The 25,954-nt window shown below is 44.6% G+C and overlaps 1 protein-coding gene and 1 pseudogene across 10 annotated transcripts in view; one reads left to right on the top strand and one right to left on the bottom strand.

Moving 5' to 3' along the window:
* The first annotated feature begins 911 nt into the window (after positions 1-911).
* Positions 912-25,954, top strand: part of LARP4B (La ribonucleoprotein 4B) — a 125,646-nt gene continuing 100,603 nt past the window's right edge. For 8 of the 10 annotated variants that reach the window (XM_074000882.1, XM_045399469.3, XM_065520215.1 and 5 more), the window contains exon 1: positions 1,149-1,429. Coding sequence is in view for 2 of the 10 variants with exons in the window: in XM_045399467.3 (XP_045255402.2) it covers positions 913-1,077 (165 nt within the window). In the remaining 8 variants the exon portion in view is untranslated. Of the gene's footprint in view, positions 1,078-1,148; positions 1,430-25,954 lie in introns of those variants that run through there. The other 2 variants (XM_045399467.3, XM_045399465.3) reach the window with 1 other exon arrangement.
* Positions 9,923-12,807, bottom strand: LOC102145990 (tubulin-folding cofactor B pseudogene; annotated as a pseudogene).

The following is a 25,954-nucleotide window of genomic DNA, read 5'->3' as shown; positions in this document are numbered from 1 at the left end:
CTGCATAGAGCAAGACCCTGTATCAAAAACTAAAATTAAAAAAGCAGTTGTAAGCACAGGTACACAATTAACCATGAATATGGTATCCCTGAAAAGCCTTTTTAATGGGGGAACAAACCTAAAATTTGGAATAATTGATATATGTGTATGTGTAGCCAATCAGAGCAAAAACCAGGAAATCAGGCAGCAAGCTTAAGGGAAATGCAACATACTTTGTTTGGTTTCCTTTTCTTCCATAAAATTGATCGGGGTAGGTAAAGCATACTGCTATAGTTCGGAGTCGTCACCATCCTCAAGCAAATGACAGGAGTGTGAACGCCTCCCTGAGCTACCAAGAGCATCTGACTCGTTCCAACGTGGGCCCGACCCCAGCGCCTCTGGGAAACGTGGTGCTGGGGCCTTGGTCCCGGGTGTGGGTTGGTGGTTCGGGGCAGGGCCGGGGCCTTGATCCCAGGTGTGGGCTTGGGGATTCCGGGGCTGAACCCAGGCCTTGGTTACGAGTGTGGGGCGGGGGTTCCGGGCAGGGCAGGGGCCTTGATCCCAGATGTGGGGTGGGGAGTTCGGGGCAGGGCTGGGACCTTGATCCCAGGTGTGAGGTGGGAGTTCGGGGAAGCGCCGTGGCCTGGGTCCCGGGTGTGGGGTGGGAGTTCGGGGCAGGGCCGGGGCCTGGGTCCCGGGGGTGAGGTTCGGGGCAGAGTCCAGGTCTGGGTCCAGGGTCTGGGGATGGGCTAGGGCTGGGTCGCCGTCCGTCCTGGGCGGCAGACAGGAGTCTTTAACTGGAGCACGCGGTGCGGACCGCCAGAGCCCAGCCCTCCGGAAGTCAGGGCCCGAACGGCCCCGCAGCGTCAGGCGCTCTGGCGGCGCCGGGTACGGCGGACGGGGCGGAACGCGCTGCGTGCGCGGGGCGGGGCGATGTGCGCGCACGCGCCAATCGCAAGGCCGCGAGCAGGGTGTACGCGCGGAGAGGCCAAGAAGGCGGCGGGGCGGGCCGGGCATCGGGTGCGCCCAATCAGCTCGCCGCAACGCCATGACGTGAGGCTCTCCCGGGTGCTGAGCGCCAGTCCGCGGGACCGGCGGGTGAGTGCGAGAGGGCAGGGCGCGGGGCGCGGGTCCGCGCGGGGGCGGGACTTCCGCAGGGCCCCGGAAGTGGGAGCTGTGTGTTCTCATGCGAACGGGAAGGAGCGTTGGGGATCTGGAGTCCCGGGGTTGAGACATTTTCGGGCCCGAAAGGGGAAGAATCCGCCGCCGCCGCCGCCGCCAGCCCGCGCCCGCCCTCGCCCTCTCCCCTACCTCCGGCCCGGCCCGGCCGCGCCGCCTCTCCCTGCCGTCTCTCTCCTCGCCGTCCCCGCGTGTGGCGCGGCCGCCGGGCCCCGGGGCTGAGGCGAGGAGCCCGCGGGCGGCCGGTCGGGCGGGGCGGCGGCGCTGACAGGTGAGGCACCTTGGGTCGCGGCGGGCGGTCCCTCCCGGCCCAGCTCGGACCCGCGCCGCGCCGCCTGTCACTGCGCCGCCATCTTCCCGGAGGACGCGGCCGCGGCGGGCAGGGCCGGGCCTGGGCCGGTGCCGGGGCAGGGGAAGGCCGGGGCCGGGCTGAGCACCGGGGCTAGGGCACGGGAAGGGCCGGGGCTGAGGAGGACTGGGGCCGGGGCCGGGGCCGGGGAAAGCCGGGGCTGAGGAGGACCGGGGCCGGGGCAGGGAAAAACTGGGGCTGAGGAGGGCCGGGGCCGGGGCAGAGGAAGGCCGGGGCCGGGGCTGAGGAGGACCTGCTGAGGCGAGGCGGGAGTCGACGGAGTTGGGTGCCCCGAAGACCGGGCCAGGGTCAGGGCCGGGTCCGGGCCAAGGCCGGCGGGGACTGGGGTCGGGCAGGGCCTGGGCGGGGCCGGGGTCGCGGGCCGCGAGCGCCCCCAGGCCCGGCGGGCGCCGGCACCCGCAGTGCGGCGCCAGCCTCGCTGCTCGCCCCTCGGTTCCGCCGGAGCCCGGGTAGGCGGCCGTGCGGGTGCGGGGCGGGACGGGTCATCAGGGCATCGCATTCCTTTAGAACCAGGAAGTTGGGATCCTGTTGCTCGGTGTGTGTTTGGAACGCTCTTGTTTTCCTCTTGATAGACTTGAGCGGAGGTAGATCTGAAGGAGTTAAAAAAATAAAGTCGGATGTGAAGATTGCCGGTGTTGGTCTTGGGGCTGGGATACACAGGCGGCAGAGGAGCCGTCGGAAAGCTGCTGCACCTGCCTCTCAGGGTGCGCTTGGGAACGTTAAGAGTCATTCCGCCTCAGTGCCGTTGTGCATCGAAACTTCATGCGAATGTCATCTTGTTTTTCCCCCTATTTTTACCTAAGACTGTCTTAAAACTTGGCTGAGATGAAACTTGAGAAAGCTGCCTGTAGAAAACTACCTCCTATCTGGCTTTCGTTTGATTCTCGAATAAGTGGATGCCCAATAACTTGTCTTAATAGTAAATTGGAAGTTTGAAGTTTTGGATAACTGAGAAAACAGGAAGGTTTTCCTTGACAGGGCAGTGGAGTTTGTAAGTATAAACAGTATGCGTGAGGCCTTTTTCTAGAGATAAGAGCAACTCCAAGGTGAACATTGAAGGAGACAGACAAGTTATTTTCCCTTTCGAAAGTTTTTTTCTCTTAGTTTCAGTTGTTTGAATATTTAAATGCACTTGAAATAGGTGCTGAGTTGTAGTTTGTGACGACCACAGTGGGGAAGAGTGGTGTCCTCTTTTTCCTTAGTGGTCAGGTGGTGTGTGCAGTGTGCAATTTCCATACTTCCCCAACCTGCCTGGCGCCCCTCATTACAGTCAGGGTAATTTACAGAAGTTGAAATGGTTGTGGCTTTTCAGTTTTTTTCTCCTTGTATTTAATATGCTGAAAGGCAGTTTTGTAATCAAACCGTATAAGAAATAGCTTAATAGAGGTTTGCTAAGTGAAATGCGTTCCGAAAGGCATCAGATTAACAAGCTTATTATTTAACCATGAATTTAATTTATATACTTTACTTTGAAACTTGCATTGGTTAGAAATTTTATCCTGTATTTTGAAAAGTTAGTGTGAGTTGAGTTGACTTATTTACATGAAACAAAGGCATGGCTTATTCATTAGAAGTTACCCTCGTGCTGCCTACATTTTCTCAACTGTAACAGGGACATGATGATAATATAATTTTCTTAGGACTGTTTTAACACAAACATGAAAATGTTGACTGTTTTTGCTATTTCTACTATTACTGATTTCCTCCCCCCCACCCCTATGGAGTCTTGCTCTGTCACCCAGGATGGAGTGCAGTGACACGATCTCAACTCACTGCAGCCTCTACTTCCTAGGTCTTCAAGTTGTTCTCCTGCCTCAGCCTCCCTAATAGCTGGGACTACAGGCACGTGCCACCCCACCCGGCTAATTTTTGTATTTTTAATAGAGACAGGGTTTCACCATGTTGCCCAGGCTGGTCTCGAACTCCTGGCCTCAAGTGATCCACCTGCCTCAGCCTCTCAAAGAGTTGGGATTACAGGAGTGAGCCACTGTGCCCAGCTTATTGAATTTTTAAAATATTCTACTTTCTAGCTGTCAATTTATTAGCAGAAAGGTTTTTTTTTTTTTTTTTTTTTTTTGCTTGTTTACATGTATCTGGGCAGAGAAAACAGATTCTGAGCACAGAATGCGTATTTGGAGAAAGCAGTTCCACTATTTTTGAGTAGGAACCAGAGAGAAAAAAAGATAACATAGGTACAGTTCTGTAGAAGAGTAGCTGAAATTAAGTGGCAGCAAATTCAGGGAGAAATGTAATTTGATTTAATGTTCGGGAAGATTGCCCTGTTTAAAAGTGAGATTTAAAGAATTTATTGAATTTAATGCAATTTCCATAAGTAAGCACAAGTTTTGACAAGTATATATTTAAGCTGTTTTTGTGAAGCAGTCTTCACATTTTCTTAAAATGTAGTTCTAAAATACGTGCAGGCTGGGCGAGGTGGCTCATCATGCCTGTAATCCCAGCACTTTGGGAGGCCTACATGAGTTTAGGAGCCCAGGAGTTCACCAGCCTGGACAACAGAGAGAGACCTCATCTCTACCAAACAAAAAATTAGCCAGGCATGGTGAGTCACACCTGTAGACCCAGCTATTGGGGGAGCTGAAGTGGGAGGATCGCTTGGGCCTGGGAGGTTGAGGCTGCAGTGAGCCATGATCCTGCGACTGCACTCCATCCTGGACAACAGTGAGACCTTGTCTCCCCCCACCCCCAAAACATGCAAATTGGGACATCAAATTGTTAATGGTGTTTACAATGAACAGTGCCTTCAGGTAGCTGCAGCTACTCTACATAGATTTGCAAGTTTTTGTAGTGATAGGCTGTGGTAGATGTTACCAGCCAAGGAGTGGCTGACAAACTCCTTTCACTGTTATTTCATTGTGATGTTAAAATTCATATTTTCCATCAAAATAGTGATAACTAGGATTATAATCTGGGTCTTCCAGTTTTAGTAACGTGTTGTCTATGTTATGGTCTTTTGAGGTTGTAAAAAAGCTATATAGATATGTTACCATCAATTCCATTTGTTTTTATCCTAGTGTTAAAGGTACAAGTTTTTTTTTTTTTCTTCTTTCCTGAGGCAGAGTTTCACTCTTGTCGCCCAAGCTGGAGTGCAATGGTGCGTTCTCATTCTCGGCTCACTGCAACCTCTGCCCCTTGGGTTCAAGTGATTCTCCTGCCTCAGCCTCCCGAGTAGCTGGGATTACAGCTGCCCGCCACCACACCTGTCTAGTTATTTTTTTGTATTTTTAGCAAAGATGGAGTTTCACCATGTTGGCCAGGCTGGTCTTGAACTCCTGACCTCAGGTGATCCACACACTTCAACCTCCCAAAGTGCTGGGATTACAGGCGTGAGCCATGGCACCCGGTCAAAGGTACAAGTTTTAAATATGTTTTTGTCATGCATGCAGTACTCTTATAGATTCTGTCAGATTTAGGGATATTCTTTTCAGATCGATAAGTTACACAAAAATCTTGGAGTATATTCTTGTAATTTCTTATACAAAATTCTCAAAACAACCTTTTTCCAATGGGGAGAAGACATGAACGCTGAAGTCATGTTTTTGGGAAATACCTTGTTAAAAACAGACACTGCTATAAGGGTTCGCTTGCTTATGCTTTTTTGTAGAACTTTATTGATGTGAAGAGTTCTCCTTTTTCTGTAAAAGCTTATTTTAGAGTACGAAGTAAATGAGGCACTCAGAGTTAACCTCATCAGGCCTGAGTTTAGTTCAGTTTAAACTTTTTGCTGTTATGCTTGTTGATATCTTTGTAACTACTATGCTTCTAGAGTTATTTTGTTTAGAAAATGAATTCCTTTTTTAGATCATGGAATTGTAAGGTAGAAAACTGCTAGGTTCTCAAAAGAAGGAAGATAAATTCCAACTTGAAACTTCTTTCCCCTAACATTCTAATGCTTTGTTTTTCCTGTGTGTAAATGCCTTCCTTAGGAACAGGGAAGATTATTAACTCAGCTGTGTTTCCTTCCCTTCTCTTTCTCACTGCCACCCCCCACCCCATACCTTAATACCTTTTGTCCCTTCAGTGCCTTTATAAACTTTGTCTTCTCACAGTTTTTCTGGTGAAGCTGTCATGGCTCCGATTTCAACCATAAAGGATATGCAGTTCAGTGATGCTGCTGGTTTTACATCTCCTTTCCCATCAGCCCCATTGCCCCGGTTAGGAGACCTAGACCATGGAGTATGTTGTAATATTGAAAGTATTTCATGTTTAACACAATTTTTTTTTTTTGAGACTGAATTTTGTTCTGTTGCCCAGGCTGGAGTGCACTGGCATGATCACGGCTCACTGCAAACTCTGCCTCCCTGGTTTAAGGGATTCCCCTGCCTCAGCCTCCTGAGTAGCTGGGACTACATACAGGTGCGTGCCACCACGCCTGGCTAATTTTTGTATTTTTAGTACAAATGGGGTTTCACCATGTTGGCCAGGCTAGTCTTGAACTCCTGACCTCAAGTGACCCAATTGCCATGGCCTCCCAGAGTGCTGGGATTACAGGTGTGAGCCAGTGCGCCTGGCTGTGTTTGACACAAATTTGAAAGCGTACTACTTAATTTTTAGGTTGAGTGTGATAATCATAGAGATGAGACTTGATCTTTGCTGAAAATGTTCTTTATGAAGTCTGATGTGCATGAATTTGCCTGATAAAATACTCTTGTATTTACACAAATCATTGTAGTCACACTGTAGCCAGAGTGTGGCACAGCCTGATGGCTGGCCTCTTCAGGAACTCTCCAGGACTGGCCTAGGCCTCGCCCTGCGTGTGCTTCCACTTCTGCCTTTTCCTTCTCTGCCCTGCCCCACCTTTTAGTCAGGATCACACCTCCCTCTCTTACCTTGGTGTTGCAAATGTTGTAGCCATTGCTGTTGGTAGATTCTTTGCCTGAAATTGAATGTCCACCTCCTTTTAAAAAATTTTTAAAATATTTACTTAGCTCCTTAACCCATCCTTAAAAAGATATTTTAGGATTCCTCCAGGCTGCTTTGCCTTAAGTTCTGAGGTTATGCTTCTCTGTTTCTGTAGCAACGTAAGTGTACCCTTGTGTTAGTTAGCACATAATTAATGTAAGCTCCTTGTGAGTGAGATTTTCTTTTTATGCTTGTCAACTCTGCCCAGCCCAGGGCCTGGTAAACTGTAGATGTTTAATGAAATTAATTCAAGTAAAGAGATAAGAATGCTTAAAGCCATCTCCCACCTGTGGTCCAGAGAAATTGTTTGCTGATTGTATACTTGTACCTTTCTGTAAACAAATAGGAAAATCTTTACTCAAAAAGAATACATTAGAAAGGATCTTATAGAGTATAAAAGCTATATTTACAAATTTTTAACTGACTTTTCATAGCTACATACAGTACATAAAGTATTTTCAGATAGGGTGATTTAACCACATGACCTTTAAATTATACTGTTTCTCAGTCTTTAAAAATGTGCCCTCTTTCGGCTGGGCGTGCGTTTTTTTTTTTTTTTTTGAGATGGAGTTTCACTCTTGTTGCCCAGGCTGGAGTGCAATGGCACGATCTCGGCTCACTGTAACCTCTGCCTCCCAGGTTCAAGCAGTTCTCATGCCTCAGCCTCCCTGGTAGCTGGGATTATAGGCGTGTGCCACCACGCCCAGCTAATTTTGTATTTTTAGTAGGCGTGAGCCACCGCGCCTGGCACGGCTGGGTGCTTTGATTCATGCCTGTAATCCCAGCACTCTGGGAGGCCGAGGCAGGTGGATCACCTGAGGTTAGGAGTTCGAGACCAGCTTGGCTAACATGGTGAAACCTCGTCTCTACCCAGGAGGCAGAGATTGCAGTGACCTGAGATCACGCCACTGCACTCTAGTCTGGGTGACAGAGTGAGGCTCTGTCTCAAAAAAAAAAAAATAAAAAAATAAATAAAATAAAATAAACGCCCCCTTTTTGATAGCCATAGAATTTCTTACCTTTATTTTGCTTTAAAATAAAAACATCGCGTTAACCCAAAATAAAACAATTGCAATATTGAAAATGTATCTTTTAAACTTTAGTGGAGGTTTTTCCATTTTTAATTTTCTGTTAAGTCTTGCTACAGGGCCTGGAATAAAGGAGGGCCACTGAGAGGTAAGAAAAGGGTTCATTTTCTTCCTGTGGCAAGTATTCTGACCAGTTGAGCACTAGGGATGCAAAGATGAAAGGCAACAGGATTTTTCTGTGAGGCCCGTCATCCAGCAGGAATAGGAAAGTGCATTGTTCTATGTAAAGCCGTAGAGACTGGCCTTTGGAAGTGACTGGCTCTCAGCTCCATGCTGCTTTGGATAGTCTGCTACAACAGTTACATGTGTTAGGGTGTATCCTGCCCTGCACTCTCCGTGTCTCCGCTCCTTGATGTATTATTCTTCATAGTATTTATGACACTATAACATGCCATATAATTATTTTATGTATGGCCCATCTTCTCCAGTCTAACGCTCTCCCAACTGAGCTATTTTGGCTACTATGGCCCACCTTCTCGTACTTGAATGTAAACTCTTACGAGATCAAGATTTATATTTTGCTCCTCAGTATGAACCTAGGCCTTAGAACAATATCTGGTATGTAGCTTGCACTAAATAGTTGATGAGTAAATCCCAGTATCAACAACAGGGATAGATTGCCATCTCTTTTGGAGTTTGCTGTCCATTGAGACAGGTGGACAATCACATAATCCAATAGGAAAGTGCAGTGCACTAAGATCCGGCCTTGGGGGGAGGTATCAGGAGGCTTCCCTGAGGACGCGATGGTGGCACTGCGATTGGAGGGATGGTGATGGAGTGAGAGGTCAGCAGAGAGAATTACCTGTGTAGTGCCCCAGGTGGGAAGGTGCCGAGTGCTTTGAAGGAACTAGTGTGAACAAGGCTGAAGGAAGAGAACACAGCTGGGAAGCAGGTGGAGAGTTTTATTTTACAGAGCTTGGGAGGTCCCATATAGGTTGATTATTTTGCCCTTTATCCTAAGACCAGTGGGAAGCAGTTGAAGGGTTTTATATCATAGAATTGTCTTTTTTAAATGATTCTGCTTTGTAGAGAGTGGTGTGGAAGCAGGAAGTGGTCATATGGTAGGTGTTACTAGGCGGCAAGGTAGGGAACCTCTTTCTTGTGTACACCTTCATACATCTTCATAGTTGAAAAGGCCAAGCCCCAGTCTAAATGAGACCAGCCAGCTTCCTTAAAATCCCTTTAATTTGTATTACATATAATCATGTATGTTTAAAAATATTTTATTTTTTTTTTTGAGACAGTTTGTGTCACCCAGACTAGAGTCCAGTGACATGCTCACAGCTCTCTGCAGCCTCGACCTGGGCTTGAGCGATCTTGCCGCCTCAGCCTCCTGAGTAGCTGGGACCCATGGGTGCATGTCACCACACCTGGCTAATTAAAAAAAAATTTTTTTTTTTTTTTTGTAGAGGTGACAGGTCTTGAATTCCTGGGTTCAAGCAGTCCCAGAGTGTTGGGCTTACAGATGTGAGCCATTGCACCTGGCTTAAAAATGCTTTAAAAATTGTTTAGAAAATATGTCTTAAATTTGTTAATATTTGCCAGTTGTTTAAAATATATTTGTTATTTCAGATAATTTCAAACTTATTAACATTCCTTTTTTAAGAATGTCTCTGAAAAATGAGAACATTTTGTTTTCACATTTCAGAGAGCTTTGTTTTTATTGTCAGTGCTCAAAATACAGAGATAAAAACCTAGTGATCAATTTGGTATAGATTTGCAAATTGCTTCAGTGATTATTATCTGTTAACATGTTAAACATTCTCTTTTTTAAAATACCAAGTCCTTCAAAATTTTCTTTAAAGGCTTCGTGCTTTTCTGAACATTCTTTTCTTTCTCTTTGTTGATTATATACTTGTATTTCATTGCTGAGATTATCGTCTGTGTAATTTTTGCCTTATCAGTCAGAGAATACCAGTAACCTTTGGGAGGCATGTACAGTTTTGTTTGTTTGTTTGTTTGTTTGTTTTTACTGGGTCTGTAAAGAAGGAAAGTTTAGTCCGGTTGGGGAGCAGTCTCACTTCTTCCTGAGAAGTAATACCAGGCTCTCTGTCTGTGGGAGGGGTCAGTGAATCACCTTTGCAAACGAAAAGACGCGGTAGTTGGTAGGATTCAGATCTGTGCTGGGAAACCCCAATGGATTTCCAGTTTATTGCTTTAACCATTCAGTCCTGACTTTAAAAGTAGACTTGAAGTCCCTATGGGATGTTACCTTCTAAAAATCTAGACATTTGAAAGGATGAAAGCATTGTCTCTTGTGCTTTTAGGGGGTTAAAAACATTCAAACCATTGATAGAACACTGGTTGGCATTTAGTGTTTCTTGAGTACTGTAAATACGGTAGCTTACTGTGAAAGTCTTTTTGGGTGAACTTTTGTTTGGCATGATTTTTTTTTTTTTTTTTGAGGCAGTCTCTCTGTGTCGCCCAGTCTGGAGTGCAGTGGCGCAGTCTCCGCTCACTGGAAGCTCTGCCTCCTGGGTTCACGCCATTCTCCTGCCTCAGCCTCCTGAGTAGCTGGGACCGCAGGTGCCCGCCACCACACCCGGCTAATTTCTTTGTATTTTTAGTAGAGATGGGGTTTTACCGTGTTAGCCAGGGTGGTCTCGATCTCCTGACCTCAAGCGATCCGCCTGCCTTGGCCTCCCAAAGTGCTGGGATTACAGGCGTGAGCCACTGCGCCCGGTCTGCCTGGCATGATTTTAAGTTCTATGTTCCATATTCCTCTGTGGTTGATATTCATACCTCCAGTGATACTTGATATTTATTTATTTAAGAGATGAGGTCTCACTCTGTTGCCCAGGCTGCAGGAGTGGAGTGCAATGGCATGACCATTGCTCACTGCAGCCTCCAATTTCTGAGCTCCAGTGATCCTCCTGGCTATTTAAATAATAATTTTTTGATACATGAGGTCTTGCCATGTTACTCAGGCTGGCCTCAATCTCCTGGCCTCAAGTGATCCTCCAACCTCAGCCTCCCAAGTTGCTGGGAATGTGAGTGTGAGCCCCTGTGCCTTGCTCCAGTGACAGTTGTTACCAGGCTAGATTGCTAGTCCAGATTGCCTTTCAGTGGGTCACTTGGAGCAGGGGTCGCTAACTCCCACTCTGTGGACCCATAGCCGTGATGGCCTGTTAGGAATTGGGCTGTACAGCAGGAGGTAAGCAGCAGGGTGAGTGAGCAGCAAGCAGCAGGGTGAGTGAGCAGCAGGGTGAGTGAGCATTACTGCCTGAGCTCACCTCCTCTCAGATGAGCAGTTGACTAGATTCTCATAGGAGCGCAAATCCTGTTGTGCACTGCACAGGCAAGGGATCTAGGTTGCATGCTCCTTATGAGACTCTAATGCCTGATGATCTGAGGTGGAGCAGTTTCATCCTGAAAGCATCCTCCTCACCACCCCGCACCCCCTGACCCCTCCGCTCTGTCTGTGGAAAAATTGTCTTGCATGAAACCAGTCAGTCCCTGGTATCAAAAAAAGTTGGGTACCGCTGACTTGGAGTACTGACTATTGTGAAAATGAGTAACTGATGAATCAGCAATAGTTGCTTTTTCACACTGTCAGTGAAGACCAAAGAATGAATATGGGAAGTAGCATTACCAGTGTTGCTTTTGTGCGCATGACCTTTTCAGTTTTTCACAACTTTCCCATTTTTTTCTATACACTGATGAATTGAATCTCTTCTGCTGAAATCATTATTCTTCAGGGCTCAGTAAGGAGAGTTAAACCTAAGCCTGAAAGGACTGGAAGTGGGACGTAGAACTGCCAAATAAACTGTAGAAGCATTGAGGCACTTAAAAATCTCCATGACCTGGCAAAATTCCAGTGAAGAGTAAACGTTTGCAGTGTGCCTCGGGATTCTGAGTGACCACAAGTTTTATTATCTTTCAGGCAAGGCCACACAGACTTTTGGCATGCTATTTCCTATAAGTTCAGAATTTTGAAAGTGTGTTGGTCACTGTGGTAGTCCCCCCTCCACCACCGCCCCCTGCCAACCTTATGGTAAAGAAAGAGGTGGTAGTTTGAGTCTGTTATTGAGAATAGGTTTTTCATGAAATCACATGAAGTTACAGCTCAACATAAATCGCTAAAGATTAGATGTTTTCCCAAAATCATCATATGGCCACAATTATATTAGATAATTATATGAGTAAGGCAAATAAATCCTGGATCATTAGCTTCCAGTTTCTTTCTTTCTTTCTTTTTTTTTTTGGAGCTGGAGTTTCGCTCTTGTTGCCCAGGCTGGAGTGCAGTGGTGTGATCTTGGCTCACTGCAACCTCTGCCTCCTGGGTTCAAGCGATTCTCCTGTCCTGGCCTCCTGAGTAGCTGGAATTATAGGCATGTGCCCCCACACCCAGCTAGTTTTGTATTTTTTTTTTCCGGGTTTTTAGTGAATTTAATGCATGAGTGTCAAAAATCAATGGCAGAGGAAAAAATAAAATTAAAATGGGGTCAGGAGAAAAGGGCCATGGGCACACACAGGAGGGGCAGTCAGTGGCCGAGTTAGGAGGTGGAGCAGTGGAATTCCTTGGGTGTCATATCTCGTCCAACCCGTAGTCCTCCTCCGGGAAGTGTGTCGTCCCCCCCCCCCTCCCCCCGTCACGACTGCTGGCTTGACAAAGGCGCCATACTTGGCCTGGCATTCGAAGTAGCTTCCCATTCACACTGCCATCGTTTTTCCCCAGTGGCTCATCATAGCGGACACCAATCCAGTAACCAGGCTTGAAATCTGTGAGACCTACATACATGATGGTACCCCGGTGTCCCGCCGCCCACACCTCACAGCGGCTGCCCACAGGGATGGAGCTGGCCTGGGTCTTCTCTTTGGCAAGGCGCTGGGCGGCCTCGGCCTCCTGCTGAGCCCGCTCCTCGTTGTAGCGGCCAAGCTTGCTGCACTTCAGCAAGAAGCAAACCGTGTCTTGCCTCTGGTCGCAGGCTTCTTGTGAGATCGTGTACTTCTCCACCCAAGACACATCTTCATACTCACCAAGGCGGGCGCCGCTGTGGTCAATGAGGTGGATGCGGCGGCCGTCATCTACAGGGTAGGAGCCCAGCAGCGCATCCTCTTGATCCAGCTTGCTGTAGAACTTGTCGTCAACTCCATACAGCTCCAGTTCCATGCAGGAAGCAGGATGCCCACCAGCAACTCCAGTTTACACTTAAACTCAGCCATGGTGAGGCTGCGGCTGTACTGCTTCTCTGAGCAGAAGGTGTTGAGGGAGCTGCTGATGAAAACGGTCACCGTGGGTGCCGACACCCCCGTCACCTCCATCTTGCCGTGCCCTGCCGCAGCCTGCAGCGTGGTCTCTCCGCAGCCGCCGCCAGCCGCTGCTGGGCTATCCTAGTTTTGTATTTTTAGTAGAGACAGGGTTTCTCCATGTTGGTCAGACTGGTCTCGAACTCCCGACCTCAGGTGATCCACCTGCCTTGGCCTCTCAAAGTGCTGGGATTCCAGGCGTGAGCCACTGTGCCTGACCCTTAACTTCCAGTTTTCAATTTGATGTTGGGACGTGTGGTTAGGTAAATTTATTGTAAAGCATATGTTTATGAAATGTTTAATAATAATAATAGTGAACATAACATTTAATCAGCCTTAACCCAGTTGCATGGAATATTTTCTTTTTATCAGTTCCATTGTTTTCAGTCTGGAATTACAAGACTGAAGGAACCTTTAATTCTTTTTAATTCTTTTTTTTTTTTTTTTTGAGACGGAGTCTCACTCTCTCCCCCAGGCTGAAGTGCAGTGGCTGTATCTGGGCTCACTGCAGTTGTCACCTCCTGGGTTAAAGTGATTCTCGTGCTTCAACCTCCAGAGTAGCCAGGACTACAGGCACGCCACCATGCCCAGCTTATTTTTATAGTTTTAGTAGAGACAGGGTTTCTCCATATTGGCCAGACTGGTCTCCAACTCCTGGCCTCAAGTGATCTGCCTGCCTTGGCCTCCTAAAGTGCTGAGATTACAGGCCTGAGCCACTGTGCCTGGCCCGATTAATTCTTAATTCATATGTTAGGTGTGAATTAAATAGTACTTTCGAAGTAGGACGTTTATATTCTAAGACTTTGAGTTTTGTTCTATGTTATTTTGTCAACTGAGATTTTGTAACTAGTTTGTGAAAATAACTGTCAGAAAAACAGTGTAGTATTGCAGTTGCAGTCTTAGGATTTTAGATCTCTACAGACTCAGAAACTGAAGCCCGTGAGGTAAAATTAATTAGAGATACAGCTGGCTAGTTGGTGACGAAAGTAGGACTGTAACGAGTCTCCTCTTTAAGTCCAGCATCCCTTTGCGCTGTAATTGCAGAGTTCACTGTGGTCGTTATTAAGGCGTACCCTGCGCTGTAGTATATCAAAAGAAATTGGTGAAAGCATTGTTATGTTAGATATATATGTTAGATAATTTAAATAAGTGTTTTAACTTTTTGAGGTAGATTTTTAAAGCAGTTATTAGACTGTGCTCTTTAAAAGATTGAAATATATTTACTCCAGGAAAATTAAGTGTTTTGTCATTTTAGATAATCCATTAACCTTAATCCAAATAGGGAGGTGCTAATTGGTATTCTAGTTAACAAGCTCCAGTTTGTATCATGTAATCAGACTGCAGCTTACAGTTCATCTTTGAGAAATAGTCTAAGACAAACTCATGTAAATTGAATGGTTTTCTTCCTAAAGCATTCAGAGAGAGTTGTTAATTTTAACGTCCACACTGTTAACACAGGAGTCTGTGTGCAGGCTCGGATCCAACTTCAACACCTGTGTCCATACCTGTCACCTTTGTGTAGAGGAACTCACACTAGAGATAATGTGACTTGCTGTGAGCTCTCCTGGCCTTTGGTTTACTGTCCTCAGGCAACTGTGGTGTGTGTCAGGATCTTTCACACAGCTTTCTTACATTCTTAAGAAACTACTGCAAATTGCAACAACTCCCACCCTCAACAATGTATTGGACTTGTGATTCAGAGGATTGAAAGCCCCCTGCCTTTTTTCCCCCCCATTTATTCTTCAGACAGAACACTTGTTTTACTGTTTGGGAAACTGAGTCTTGGTGACAGTTTGCTTTACATCATCCAATACAGGAAGAACAGAAAATGGGATCTTTCTAGCTTCTTGCTTATAAGCCTGTTGCAAGTAATACCCAACTCTTAGAAAGGGTCAGTGTTCTGTGCAGCACCTTGGATCCAAATAACATGATATATTTGGGGGCTTAAGTCACACATCATAGTTCAGCATCAGAGATACAGGCCCTGTATTTAATAGTTTAATAACTTAATTGTTTAAATATTTAATAGTTTAATAATTACTGTTAAACAGAAAGTATTAATAGTAATTTTCATCGTGGTTATCTTTGAAGCTAGAGATGTCCTACACTACAAGATCAAGAAAAGTTAACTACCTTTCTGAACAGTAATTCAGAATCATTGGAACTGATGGCAGTTTTCAGTGGCTCATTCTTATAGTTTGCCTGAAACTTTTTTTTTTTTTTTTTTTTTTTTTTTTTGGAGATGGTCTCACTCTGTTGCCCAGGCTGGAGTGCAGTGGTGTGATCTTGGCTTATTGCGGCCTTGACCTCCCAGTCTCAAGCGGTCCTCCCTCCTTAGCCTCCCAAGTAGCTGGGACTACAGGCACGTGCCACACACCTGGCTAATTTTTGTATTTTTTTGTAGAGATGGGTTTTTGTCTTGTTGAACAGGCTGGTCTCAAACTCCTGGGCTCAAGCATTCCTCCTGCCTTGGCCTTCAAAAGCAGTGGAATTACAGGCATGTGCCATCATCCCTGGCCTGTCTGAAACTTTCTTTGTGATGTTAGTGTTGACCTAAAATGAAGAAGCTGAGTAAAGAGTTTATTTGGGCCAAGCTTGATGATTGCAACCCAGGAGCATAGACCAAGTTGCTCTGAGTATATGTATATGTATATGTATATGTATATGTATATGTGTGTGTATATATATGTGTGTGTGTGTATGTATACACATTCTGATTAGCAGCAGTTACAAGTGGATTTTTATGATGGAATGATGTATGACGGTGCTGGGAAGGTTCATTCTCAGTCCTCAGTCAAGTCACTGATTTGTGTAACTGTCGTTGCTTGTTAAATCTTCTGTAGTCTTTGAATTTCATGCTTTTGGTTTTCTTAGAGGTAAAACAATAAGATACATAGTAAAAATCCTGTTACATTGGGGATTCAGTCCAAATTGTAGGAAAACAATAAAAACTCAAACACACACACACACACACAATGGTCAAGGCTGGAATCTAATAACATGGGTACTGTAGTTTTCTTGGGAAGCATAATTTTTCCTCTCTCTAGTCCCCATTTTTACCAAAGATGTAAATCTTAGGAGGACCAGCTTACTTGCAAAATAAGTTTTAGTATTGTCCTTGGGCTGATTATTTGCATAAAATACAACAAGAATAATGATTGGCCATATAGTTTCTTTGTTATCTTTGCTGGAACTTTCATAAGGAATTTTGGATTCAACTCTAAACCCTCAAGGCTAGGAAGCCAAGCCAAGGACTATGCTGGTAATACATGAATTGGGTGACTTCCTCTCTTCTTGAGGTCACAAAATATCTTGAGGTTCCTGGGCATTTCAGAAAGTAAGATTCTTTTACTGCTCTACATCAGGAACCTTGTAAAGGAGCTGTGTAAACAAGGTACCAGGCTGGTCTTTCCAACAGGCTTCTTATTGGCTCTACATAGTCAACCTCAGTTCTTTAAACCAGTCTGGTCATACTTTAAAATACACCGTTCCAGTCAAGAGCGTCGGTAGAATAGCCAGTGTCTTCAATTGTGTCCTGTTACAATAAACTGGTTTTTTTTTTTGTTTTTTTTTTTTGAGACGGAGTCTCGCTCTGTCGCCCAGGCTGGAGTGCAGTGGCCGGATCTCAGCTCACTGCAAGCTCCGCCTCCCGGGTTCACGCCATTCTCCTGCCTCAGCCTCCCGAGTAGCTGGGACTGCAGGCGCCTGCCACCTCGCCCAGCTAAGTTTTTGTATTTTTAGTAGAGACGGGGTTTCACTATGTTACCCAGGATGGTCTCGATCTCCTGACCTCGTGATCCGCCCGTCTCGGCCTCCCAAAGTGCTGGGATTACAGGCTTGAGCCAATTAAACTGGTTTTTATGGAGCTTAAAACGCGTATAATTAGACTGTCATAAAATAAGGATACTATGACTAGTTTACGCATTTTGGAGAAATCAGGTAGAAAGGCAAATGTTTCAGTTTTGCTCATAAAGTTATGTTTTACCCATTTGCTACAAGCTATAAATGAAAGAAAAAGCTTCCTTGACTTGGGAAAACAAAACATGAAAAGAAAAGAATCAGCAATGTTTCGAACAAAATGTCGTAAAAATCATTTCAGTTATCTGTAATTTCAGTCCTATGTAATTAAGTTTTATTCTGCTTGATATACAGAGTTAGCAATCTTCATGAACCCAACAGTTTATTAGAGTTCTGAAAGTTTTTACTTAGTCCAATGATATGATCTCCAAAATTATCAGAAACTTGTATTCAAGAGTACTTACCACCAGGCATAGTGGCTCATGGCTATAATCTCAGCACTTTAGGAGGCCAAGAAGTGAGGATTGCTTGAGGCCTTGAGTTCAAGACCACCCTGGCCAACATAGCAAGACACCCATTCTACAAAAAATTGAAAAAGTAGCCAGGTGTTGTGGCATGTGCTTCTAGTGAGGCTGAGGTGGGAGGACCACAGAAGTCCAGGAGTTGGAGGTTGTAGTGAGTTAGAAGGTGCCTGCACTCTAGCCTGCACAGCACAGCGAGACCTTGTCTCTTTCTTTATTTTTTTGAGACAGAGTTTCACTCTTGTTGCCCAGGCTGGAGTGCCATGGCATGATCTCAGCTCACCGCAACCTCTACCTCCCAGGTTCAAGTGATTCTCCTGCCGTGGCCTCCCAAGTATCTGGGATTACAGGCATGTGCCACCATGCCCGGCTAATTTTGTATTTTTAGTAGAGATGGGGTTTCTCCATGTTGGTCAGGCTGGTCTCGAACTCCCGACCTCAGGTGATCTGCCTGCTTTGGCCTCCCAAAGTGATGGGATTACAGGCGTGAGCCACCGCGACCGGCTGAGACCTTGTCTCTTAAAAAAAAAAAAAGAATTATTTTCTATGAATTCCCTTGAAGAAACAGCAAAATTTTGACCGTAGCCAAGTGTAAACTGCTTTTTGAGAAGAGTCAAAGTAGAACAGTAGTTATCTGCGGATGCCAAAAGACTTAGAGTAGCTACAGTTAAAGACACAATTTACAAGAAATTTCATTATTTTTGTGACATACAACAATTTAACATAATTAACCATAATTATGTCTGACATACCAAGACACATCAGGGTTTCAGAAATCTCATGTAATTTTGGAACACATATTAATAACATGCACTCAAATATAACCCAAAGTTAAACATCATTTCTTATTTGACAAAGCTTCACATACAATTTTAACATACAAATTAAGCCTAATAGGTCTCTCTCAGACTTTCAGGGGATTCCTTTTGGAAAAGACTTAATTTTAGAATTTGAAAGTTGATTTTGGGAAATATGTGAAACATTAAAGGTTTAAAACTCTTGTTCAAAATAGGATCACAGGTTGCTGTAAAATACTAGTTATTTAGCCAGATAATTGAAAGATTTCAGAAAACAAAAACCTTTTTTTTGTCTTTTTGAGGCGGAGTCTCGCTCTGTCGCCCAGGCTGGAATGCAGTAGTGCGATCTCGGCTCACTGCAACCTCCGCCTCCCGGGTTCACACCATTCTCCTGCCTCAGCCTCCCGAGTAGCTGGGACTGCAGGCGCCTGCCACCGCGCCCGGCTAATTTTTTGTATTTTCAGTAGAGATGGGATTTCAGCGTGTTAGCCAGGATGGTCTCAATCTCCTGACCTCGTGATCCCCCGCCTTGGCCTTCCAGAGTGCTGGGATTATAGGTGTGAGCCACCGCGCCCGGCCAAAAATGCAAAAACCTTTACTCTTTTTTGATACTCAGTTTTCTAAACAATCAAATGACCTGACAAAGACAGCACGAGATCAACAGAATCTTTTTCTTGTTTTGCAGCTTATTCAAAAGGTGAACAAAAGTCTTTTGTTATCATCATTAGTATTATATGAACATCTTGTTCAAAAGAGAAAAATAAATTTTACCTTTGCATCAGTATATTATCAATGCTAGAGCCTTTATTTGTTTATTTTTTTTTCTGGAGACGGTCTGCTCTGTTGCCCAGGCTGGAGTGTAGTGGTGTGATCATAGCTCACTGCAGCCTCAAACTCATGGGCTCAAGTGATCCTTCCATCTCAGCCTCCTAAATATAAAGCTGTTTTAATGGAGCTGTCCATCAGATCTCAATCAGCTTGGACCATGCAAGATAAAATTTCCATAAATTTTTACGACAACTTAAATTTTTTATTAAAGAGCAGACCAGTGCTCCAGGAAAAGTCTGCTGTTCTGACACAGGGGCCCAGTCTCTGGCCCTGCATTAGTGTATGTTGTATAGTAATGTTCAGTTTTAGCAAAATTAAATCTCTTCTAATTTAGCCAGCTTGATTATACGCAATATTTTTTTCACAAGATTAATCTTCTGCAAAGGTTCTACAACTTGCTTAAGCTGGTTTTGACCTATACCTCTTTTTTTTTTTTTTTTTTTTTTTTTTTTTTTTTAGTGGGGGAGCAGCGAGTCTACCTCTGTAGCCCAGGCTGGAGAGTGCAGTGGCATGATCTCGGCTCACTGCAACGTCCGCCTTCCGGGTCCTGGTTCAAGCAGTTCTTTTGCTTCAGCCTCCTGAGTAGCTGGGATTACAGACACACGTTGCTATGCCCAGCTAATTTTTGTATTTTTAATAGAGACAGGGTTTCACCATGTTGGTCAGGCTGGTCTTGAACTCCTGACCTTGTGATCCACCCACCTTGGCCTCCCAAAGTGCTGGGATTACAGGCGTGAGCCACCACGCCCGATGTGATTTTTTTTTTTTTTTTTTTTTTTTTTTTTTTTGGCTGAGTCTCCCTCTGTAGTCCAGGCTGGAGTGCAGTGGCACAGTCTCAGCTCACTGCAACCTACCTTTCTTTTTTATACTGGCATTTTACCTTAAGAGAAAAACTTAATTTCCTTTCCCCCTTATCATTTGACCATGCAAAAATCTCTTGTGTAAAAGGGAAAAACAATTACTTTCTCTTTTCAACTTTCCTTACATCTTTTAAAATATACTCTGTATATAAAATTGTTTCTTACACCTAATAGTTTTAATTACGTATATTAACTACAGTTTACCTCTCAGTAACTCAGATTTCCAGTGAAAAACCCAGGAAGTAATTTTGAACTGTTTTATACCACATGAAAACAATTTCTTAGTATTTCCTCAATTTTTGTTTATAAGAGACCTAAATATATTTAACTTTTCTGTATCCTATAAATGACATAGGTATTTTATGATTATCTGTTAATTAACATAACATGGCTTTTAGATTAAAATTTTGAAAAAGGTTTGTGAAACTATGAAAAGTTTGTTTATAAATATCTAATTTACATTCATCTAATTTATTTATTTATTTATTTTTTTGAGACGCAGCCTTGCTCTATCACCCAGGCTGGAGTGCAGTGGCTTGATCTCAGCTCACTGCAACGTCCGCCTCCTGGGTTCAAGTGATCCTCCCACCTCAGCCTCCCGGGTAGCTGGGACTACAGGCACGTGCCGCCATGCCCAGCTAATTTTTGTATTTTTAGTAGAGACGGGGTTTCACTGTATTGGCCCGGCTGTTCTCGAATTCCTGACCTCAAGTGATTCACCTGCCTCTGCCTCCCAAAGTGATGGGATTAGAAGTGTGAGCCACTGCACCTGGCCCTAATTTATTCATTCTTAACAGTTATTCTGCTTGAATAGCTCATTAAACAAAGCTAGCCATCATCTCAAGTTATTTCTTTGTTAATCCTTTCTACAGCCTGTGAAACCCTAGAGTTAAATGAATGAGTATTTGCTGATGAGAAGACACAGCTCCTTTCATTAAACCAACAAACTAATCTTTATTTACCAAAGATTTACCCAAGTCATGAACTAAAAGACTTTTGAGTTTCTATTTGTCTGATAAAATATTTGATTTAAGCACTTGTGTTTTCTTTAAGCTGGTTAATTAGAGGTCTTTCATATACTTTTATAGTGAAATATTATATATACATGATACATAAAAGTAAAGACATGCAGATGCACTAACAGAAGCAGATCTTATAGTTTTATAAGATTTTTTCATTTGCTAGTGAAAATAATTCCCCCCTTTTAGACTACCAGTCTCTTAATTATCTGTTCCATTACCCTAAACAACTCAGATTGCTAGGCAACCCTAAATTTTCACTTCCGAAGACATGACTCTCAGGTGGAAACTTACATCCCAAAGGCAGAGAACTTAGATCTAAACACTATTATTTGTTGAATCAAAAAGGGATAGTCAGGAATTGCCAGGGAAAAACATTAAACAAAGGTAAGGTTTGCTCTGTGAACCTTAAGCCAATGTTTTTTTCATTGTAAAAGTTTATAGTGGCTTGAGTACAGGAAGGGAGATGCCCATAGAGGTGTCAGTTTCTTTTGTAAAGAGGTTCAGGATAGCTAGCTAAATGTCAGAAAGTCATATTTGGTGTTTTTGTTTTTGACGGGGTCCCACTTGTCATTCAGGTTGGAGTGCAGTGACCTCTGCAACCTCTGCCTCCCAGGTTCCAGTGATCCTTCTACCTTAGCCTCCCGAGTAGCTAGGACCACAGGCGTGCACCACCATGCCCCGCTAATTTTTTCTTTTTTTGTGTTTTTTTTTTTTTTTTTTTGTCAAGACGAGATTTCTCCATGTTGCCCAGGCTGGTTTTGACCTCTTGAGCTCAGGGGATCTGCCTGCCTCAGCCTCCCAAAGTGCTGAGATTACAGGTGTGAGCCAGTGCGCTCGGCCATGGAAAGTCATGTATTGGAGAGCAGTCTGGTTAGATAGGTGGTCCTCCAACCTAGATGTTTCTTGATTAGATTACTTTAATGAGTGGAAAAAAACATTTGCAGTTTCTAGGGCCTAATACTTAAATTTGAAAAGCAGATGAAAGGCACAGCATCTAGATCAAGCCTGTCCTACCCTCGGCCTAAGATGGCTTTGAATGTAGCCCAACACAAATTCGTAAATGTTCTTAAAACATTATGAGATTTTTTTTTTCTGATTTTTTTCTTTTTCTTTTCTCTCTCTCTCTCTCTCTCTCTCTCTCTCTCTCTCTCTCTCTCTCTCTCTGTTTTTAAGCATCTCATCAGCTATCGTTAGTGTTAGTGTATTTTATGTGTGGCCCAAGATCACTGTGGCCCAGGGAAGCCAAAGATAGGACACCCTTGATCTAGATCTTTAAAAATCAAGGATTCCACTTTTATTAATACACTGAACCTTGGGTCCCCCAAAGGAGGGAAACGCCTTAACGTGTGCCACGCAGAGCTTCCACAGTGCTTCTCACTGCAAGGACATTCCCTCAAGGCTGGTGAGTGGCCCAGTCAGCCCACTGTGACAAGCCCATCCCATATGGGAATCTTATCACTTGGTGGTGAGCACTTATAACCTCCAACTGTTCAAACTGCATCTGTCTAAATGTATAAAGAGTAGCCATCCTGCAGTAACAACTATTCACTCAGCCACTTCCCAAACCGCAGCTTTCACCAGTGAGCTGTCCGCCCTCGCACACACAAAAGTCAGGCGCTCTCTCACAGTGTAAAGTAATCCCTAAAGCCCCCCAAAACCAACGAAATTGGACAGTGCAAAAGGGAGCAGAGCTTTAGACCTGAGAGGAAACTACTCACAACTCTTCAGACTCTGTAACGAAAACAAGCCCCCCTGCCAAAGCAGGTGAGTGTTGCCTCTTTCTGTGTTCCTAAGAGGGTCTCAGAGTCATAAGAAGTCTCCTCTAGATTTCGTCATGTATCAAATACAGCAAAAGGAAGAAGGAGTAGAAGTGTGGAAGGAAACAGAAGAACAAGTCTTAGAGGAGCATTTTAGGGAGATCTTAAGCTTTCTGAAAGGCAAATGAAGTTTTGTATTTTCCTCTGCAAAAATCATACCAACAAGATTGGAATCAAACAGGGATCAAACACATTTTAAGATGAGTTTCAGTTGACTGAAAAGAATTCCCAGAAACAGGATCCAAAAGAGGAAAAAGCAGAAAGACATTTTTTCTTCCTTCCAAAAAAAACAATGGCCAAAGTATCAGCTTTTTATACTTCTGACCATAGAACTCTGAAAAAGAATCTTTTCAAATCTTATGATCACATTTCAGCAGAAACATAAAGTAGGTTTCCCATTTAGTTTCTCTGGTTCTAAAGCCAACTTTTGCCCCAATTAGGTACACAAATTAATTATTTTAGACACTTCAAAGGATCCTCATTTTGGCTACTGCTGCTTACAACTGTCCTGTGTTAGGTGGCTCCACTTTCTAAATATCTGTAAGAGAGTGCCCCATAAGTGCGCATATATCCAGCTGATGTTTCTACAAAGAGTGCTCAGATTGTGAAGTCCAATTTTGTATAATTTACTAACTTTTGAAAAGTGACAAAAGGCTGGGAATGTGTTTAGGGTCTAAGTGCGATGTGTCTTGGACTGTCCCTAACTGCCAGGTGTCAGGGGAGTGCTCAAGCAAGGTACGTGGGAGTAGACCCTCATACCTATCTGCAGGAGCAAAAAGGTTGTGCACTTTTCATTTGGGAACTAACAGGAGTTGGTCACAAATGAAAGGCTAAGTCTTTATTTTCAAATTATAGAAAACAGCTGCAATCTTAAAAGCATGCTCTGTAAAATGTGACCACCAGTATCTGCCAGTCCTTCATCCCAAACCTCTGCGTGAGGCAGAGGTGGAAAAACCTTGACCCGAAATCCTGGCCCTGAGGCAGAGGCAGAAAGAAGGCAGTTGTCTGCGGACCTCTTTACCCAAATCTCTTGTCCAAAGATAGCAAAGCCCTAACTCTTAAAGGAAAGAGGGAATTTGAAAAACAGTCCAAGTAAAGTCTAGATGTTCAGCCAAAGAATGGGAGTTCCAGTTTCAGGAGACCTCTGAAGTGGAGAGTGTCACACTGGTTCCCAGCGCCGCGCTCAGAAAAACCAGTTGATTGAGGGGAGACATTCTGAATCCTGCTGTCTACATCAGGTATGTCAGCCTAAAAGGAAGAAGCTGAGGCAAAATTAATATAAGTAGAGTTGATTTGGACCAAGCCTGAGGATTGCAGCCCAGGTGTGTGGATTCAGGTTGCTCTGAGTATACACCCCATTAGCAGAAGTTGGAAGTAAATTTTTAAAGGGAAAAAAGGCAGTCCCTGAGTTGTTTACAATAAACGTACATCAAAATAACATAAGCTCTTGATTGGCTGTACATTGTTCATTGTTGTCATAGATTTCAGGAACATGAAGATAAGGGTAAGGCAGCCAGTCAGGAACAAAATGACTTTAAACAATTGTGCTCAACATGGATCTGGGGTGGGAAGCATGACAGAAGTCCCACACTCATGGCTCTCTGGGCCTGCATACCTCACATAGCTCAACTGCTCTGAGCTATTTTTCTTTTCTCAGTCACATTGTCTATTGAAGTAGGCATATAACCATAACTGACCTATAGTTGTAATACAGTTTATTTATAGAATGGAGATGGTACTGCTATGTCTTAGGTAATTGTCATTTGGAATAGTAAACCAAAGTAAGATTAAAAAAAAAATCTTTGAACTTAAATTCTTTTTTTTTTTTTTTGAGACGGAGTTTTGTTCTTGTTACCCCGGCTGGAGTGCAGTGGCGCAATCTCAGCTCACTGCAGCCTCTGCTTCCCGGGTTCAAGTGATTCTCCAGCCTCAGCCTCCCGAGTAGCTGGGATTACAGGATCCCACCACCATGCCTGGCTAATTTTTATACTTTATTAGTAGAGACGAGGTTTCACCACGTTAGCCAGGCTGGTCTCGAACTCATGACCTCAGGTGATCCACCTGCCTCGGCCTCCCACAGTTCTGGGATTACAGACATGTGCCACTGCGCCTGGTCTCTTTTTTAAAAAGTAGTATCACTTTTGTAAGTAACAGTTTTAGGGGACATTCATCATATTTTAATATTAAACAGTTTATATTGTTGTCTGGGAAACAGTTCTCATCTGCAGGTGTAATGCCTAATATTTGAAGATTGTTGTTGGATTCTGTGCTTGGAATCAGTGACTTTGACTCTCTGAGCAACTTGGAATTTATTTATTTATTTATTTTTCTTTATGAGACAGAGTCTTGCTCTGTCGCCCAGGCTGGAGGGCAGTGGCACAATCTTGGCTCACTGCAAGCTCCACCTCCCGGGTTCACGCCGTTCTCCTGCCTCAGCCTCCCGAGTAGCTGGGACTACAGGTGCCCGCCACCACGCCCGGCTAATTTTTTGTATTTTTAGTAGAGACGGGGTTTCACCATGTTAGCCAGAATGGTCTCGATCTCCTGACCTCACGATCTACCCACCTCGGCCTCCCAAAGTGCTGGGATTACAGGTGTGAGCCACCGCCCCTGTCCGCAACTTGGAATTTCATAGCTCCCAGGCCTGCCGTTTGGCTCTGCTGTGTAACACATGCTGTGTGCCAGGCACTGTGGTATCTGCTTCGGGTGTCCCCCGAAGGAGGAGAGGTGGGGCCCTCACCACCTGTCAGGGGACGCCCCCCCGCCCCCCCCTCGCCATGCTGCAGCCTGCATTCCTTGACGTTTCCTTTTCTTGTTTGTAGATGAACTTGGCGGAGTCCTGGAACTTCTGAATTCTGTATCATAGCTTTCAGTAGATTTTGAAAAGGATTTTTTGACCTTTCCCTCCTGAAGAAAAAACAGTTTTTCCTCTGCTCTCACATCACAACAATCAACCCAGAAGAATTCTGTGACCGGTGGTCACCAAGAAGCGTGCGGGGATTTCTCCCCACCAGCAACCAATCAGTTCTACAGCAGGCACCAGCGGGGCACCCTCCCCTTTGATCTCAGCCCTCTACTGGAGATAGTATCAGGTCCCACAGGATGGGGGCTCAGTCCTACAAGACTGCCCCTTCTGATGCCACTTCCACGCCACAGGTTGTTCACCCATGCTTCTGAGGAACCAGTTATACTTCAGGATCCCCATGGCCCCTCTTTGGGTTCCATTACTTTGCTTGACTGATTCACAGAAATAAGGAAAACATGTTTCCTGGTTTATTTTGAAGGATATTACAAAGGATGCAGATGACGAGATGTATAGGGCAAGGTGTGGGAAAAGAGCAAGGGGCTCCCATGCCCTCTTTGGGCTGCCACCCTTTAACAACCTCCACGTGTTGAGCTGTCTGGAAGCTCCACAAACCTAGTTCTTTTTTTTTGGAATGGAGTCTTGCTCTGTCACCCAGGCTGGAGTGCAGTGGCATGATCTCGGCCCAGTCTCACTGCAACGTCCGCCTCCCAGGTTCAAGT

The sequence above is a fragment of the Macaca fascicularis genome, chromosome 9 (assembly GCF_037993035.2).
Source record: "Macaca fascicularis isolate 582-1 chromosome 9, T2T-MFA8v1.1".
In the NCBI taxonomy this organism is placed as follows: Eukaryota; Metazoa; Chordata; class Mammalia; order Primates; family Cercopithecidae; genus Macaca; species Macaca fascicularis.
This window is presented reverse-complemented; position numbering and strand designations above follow the sequence as displayed.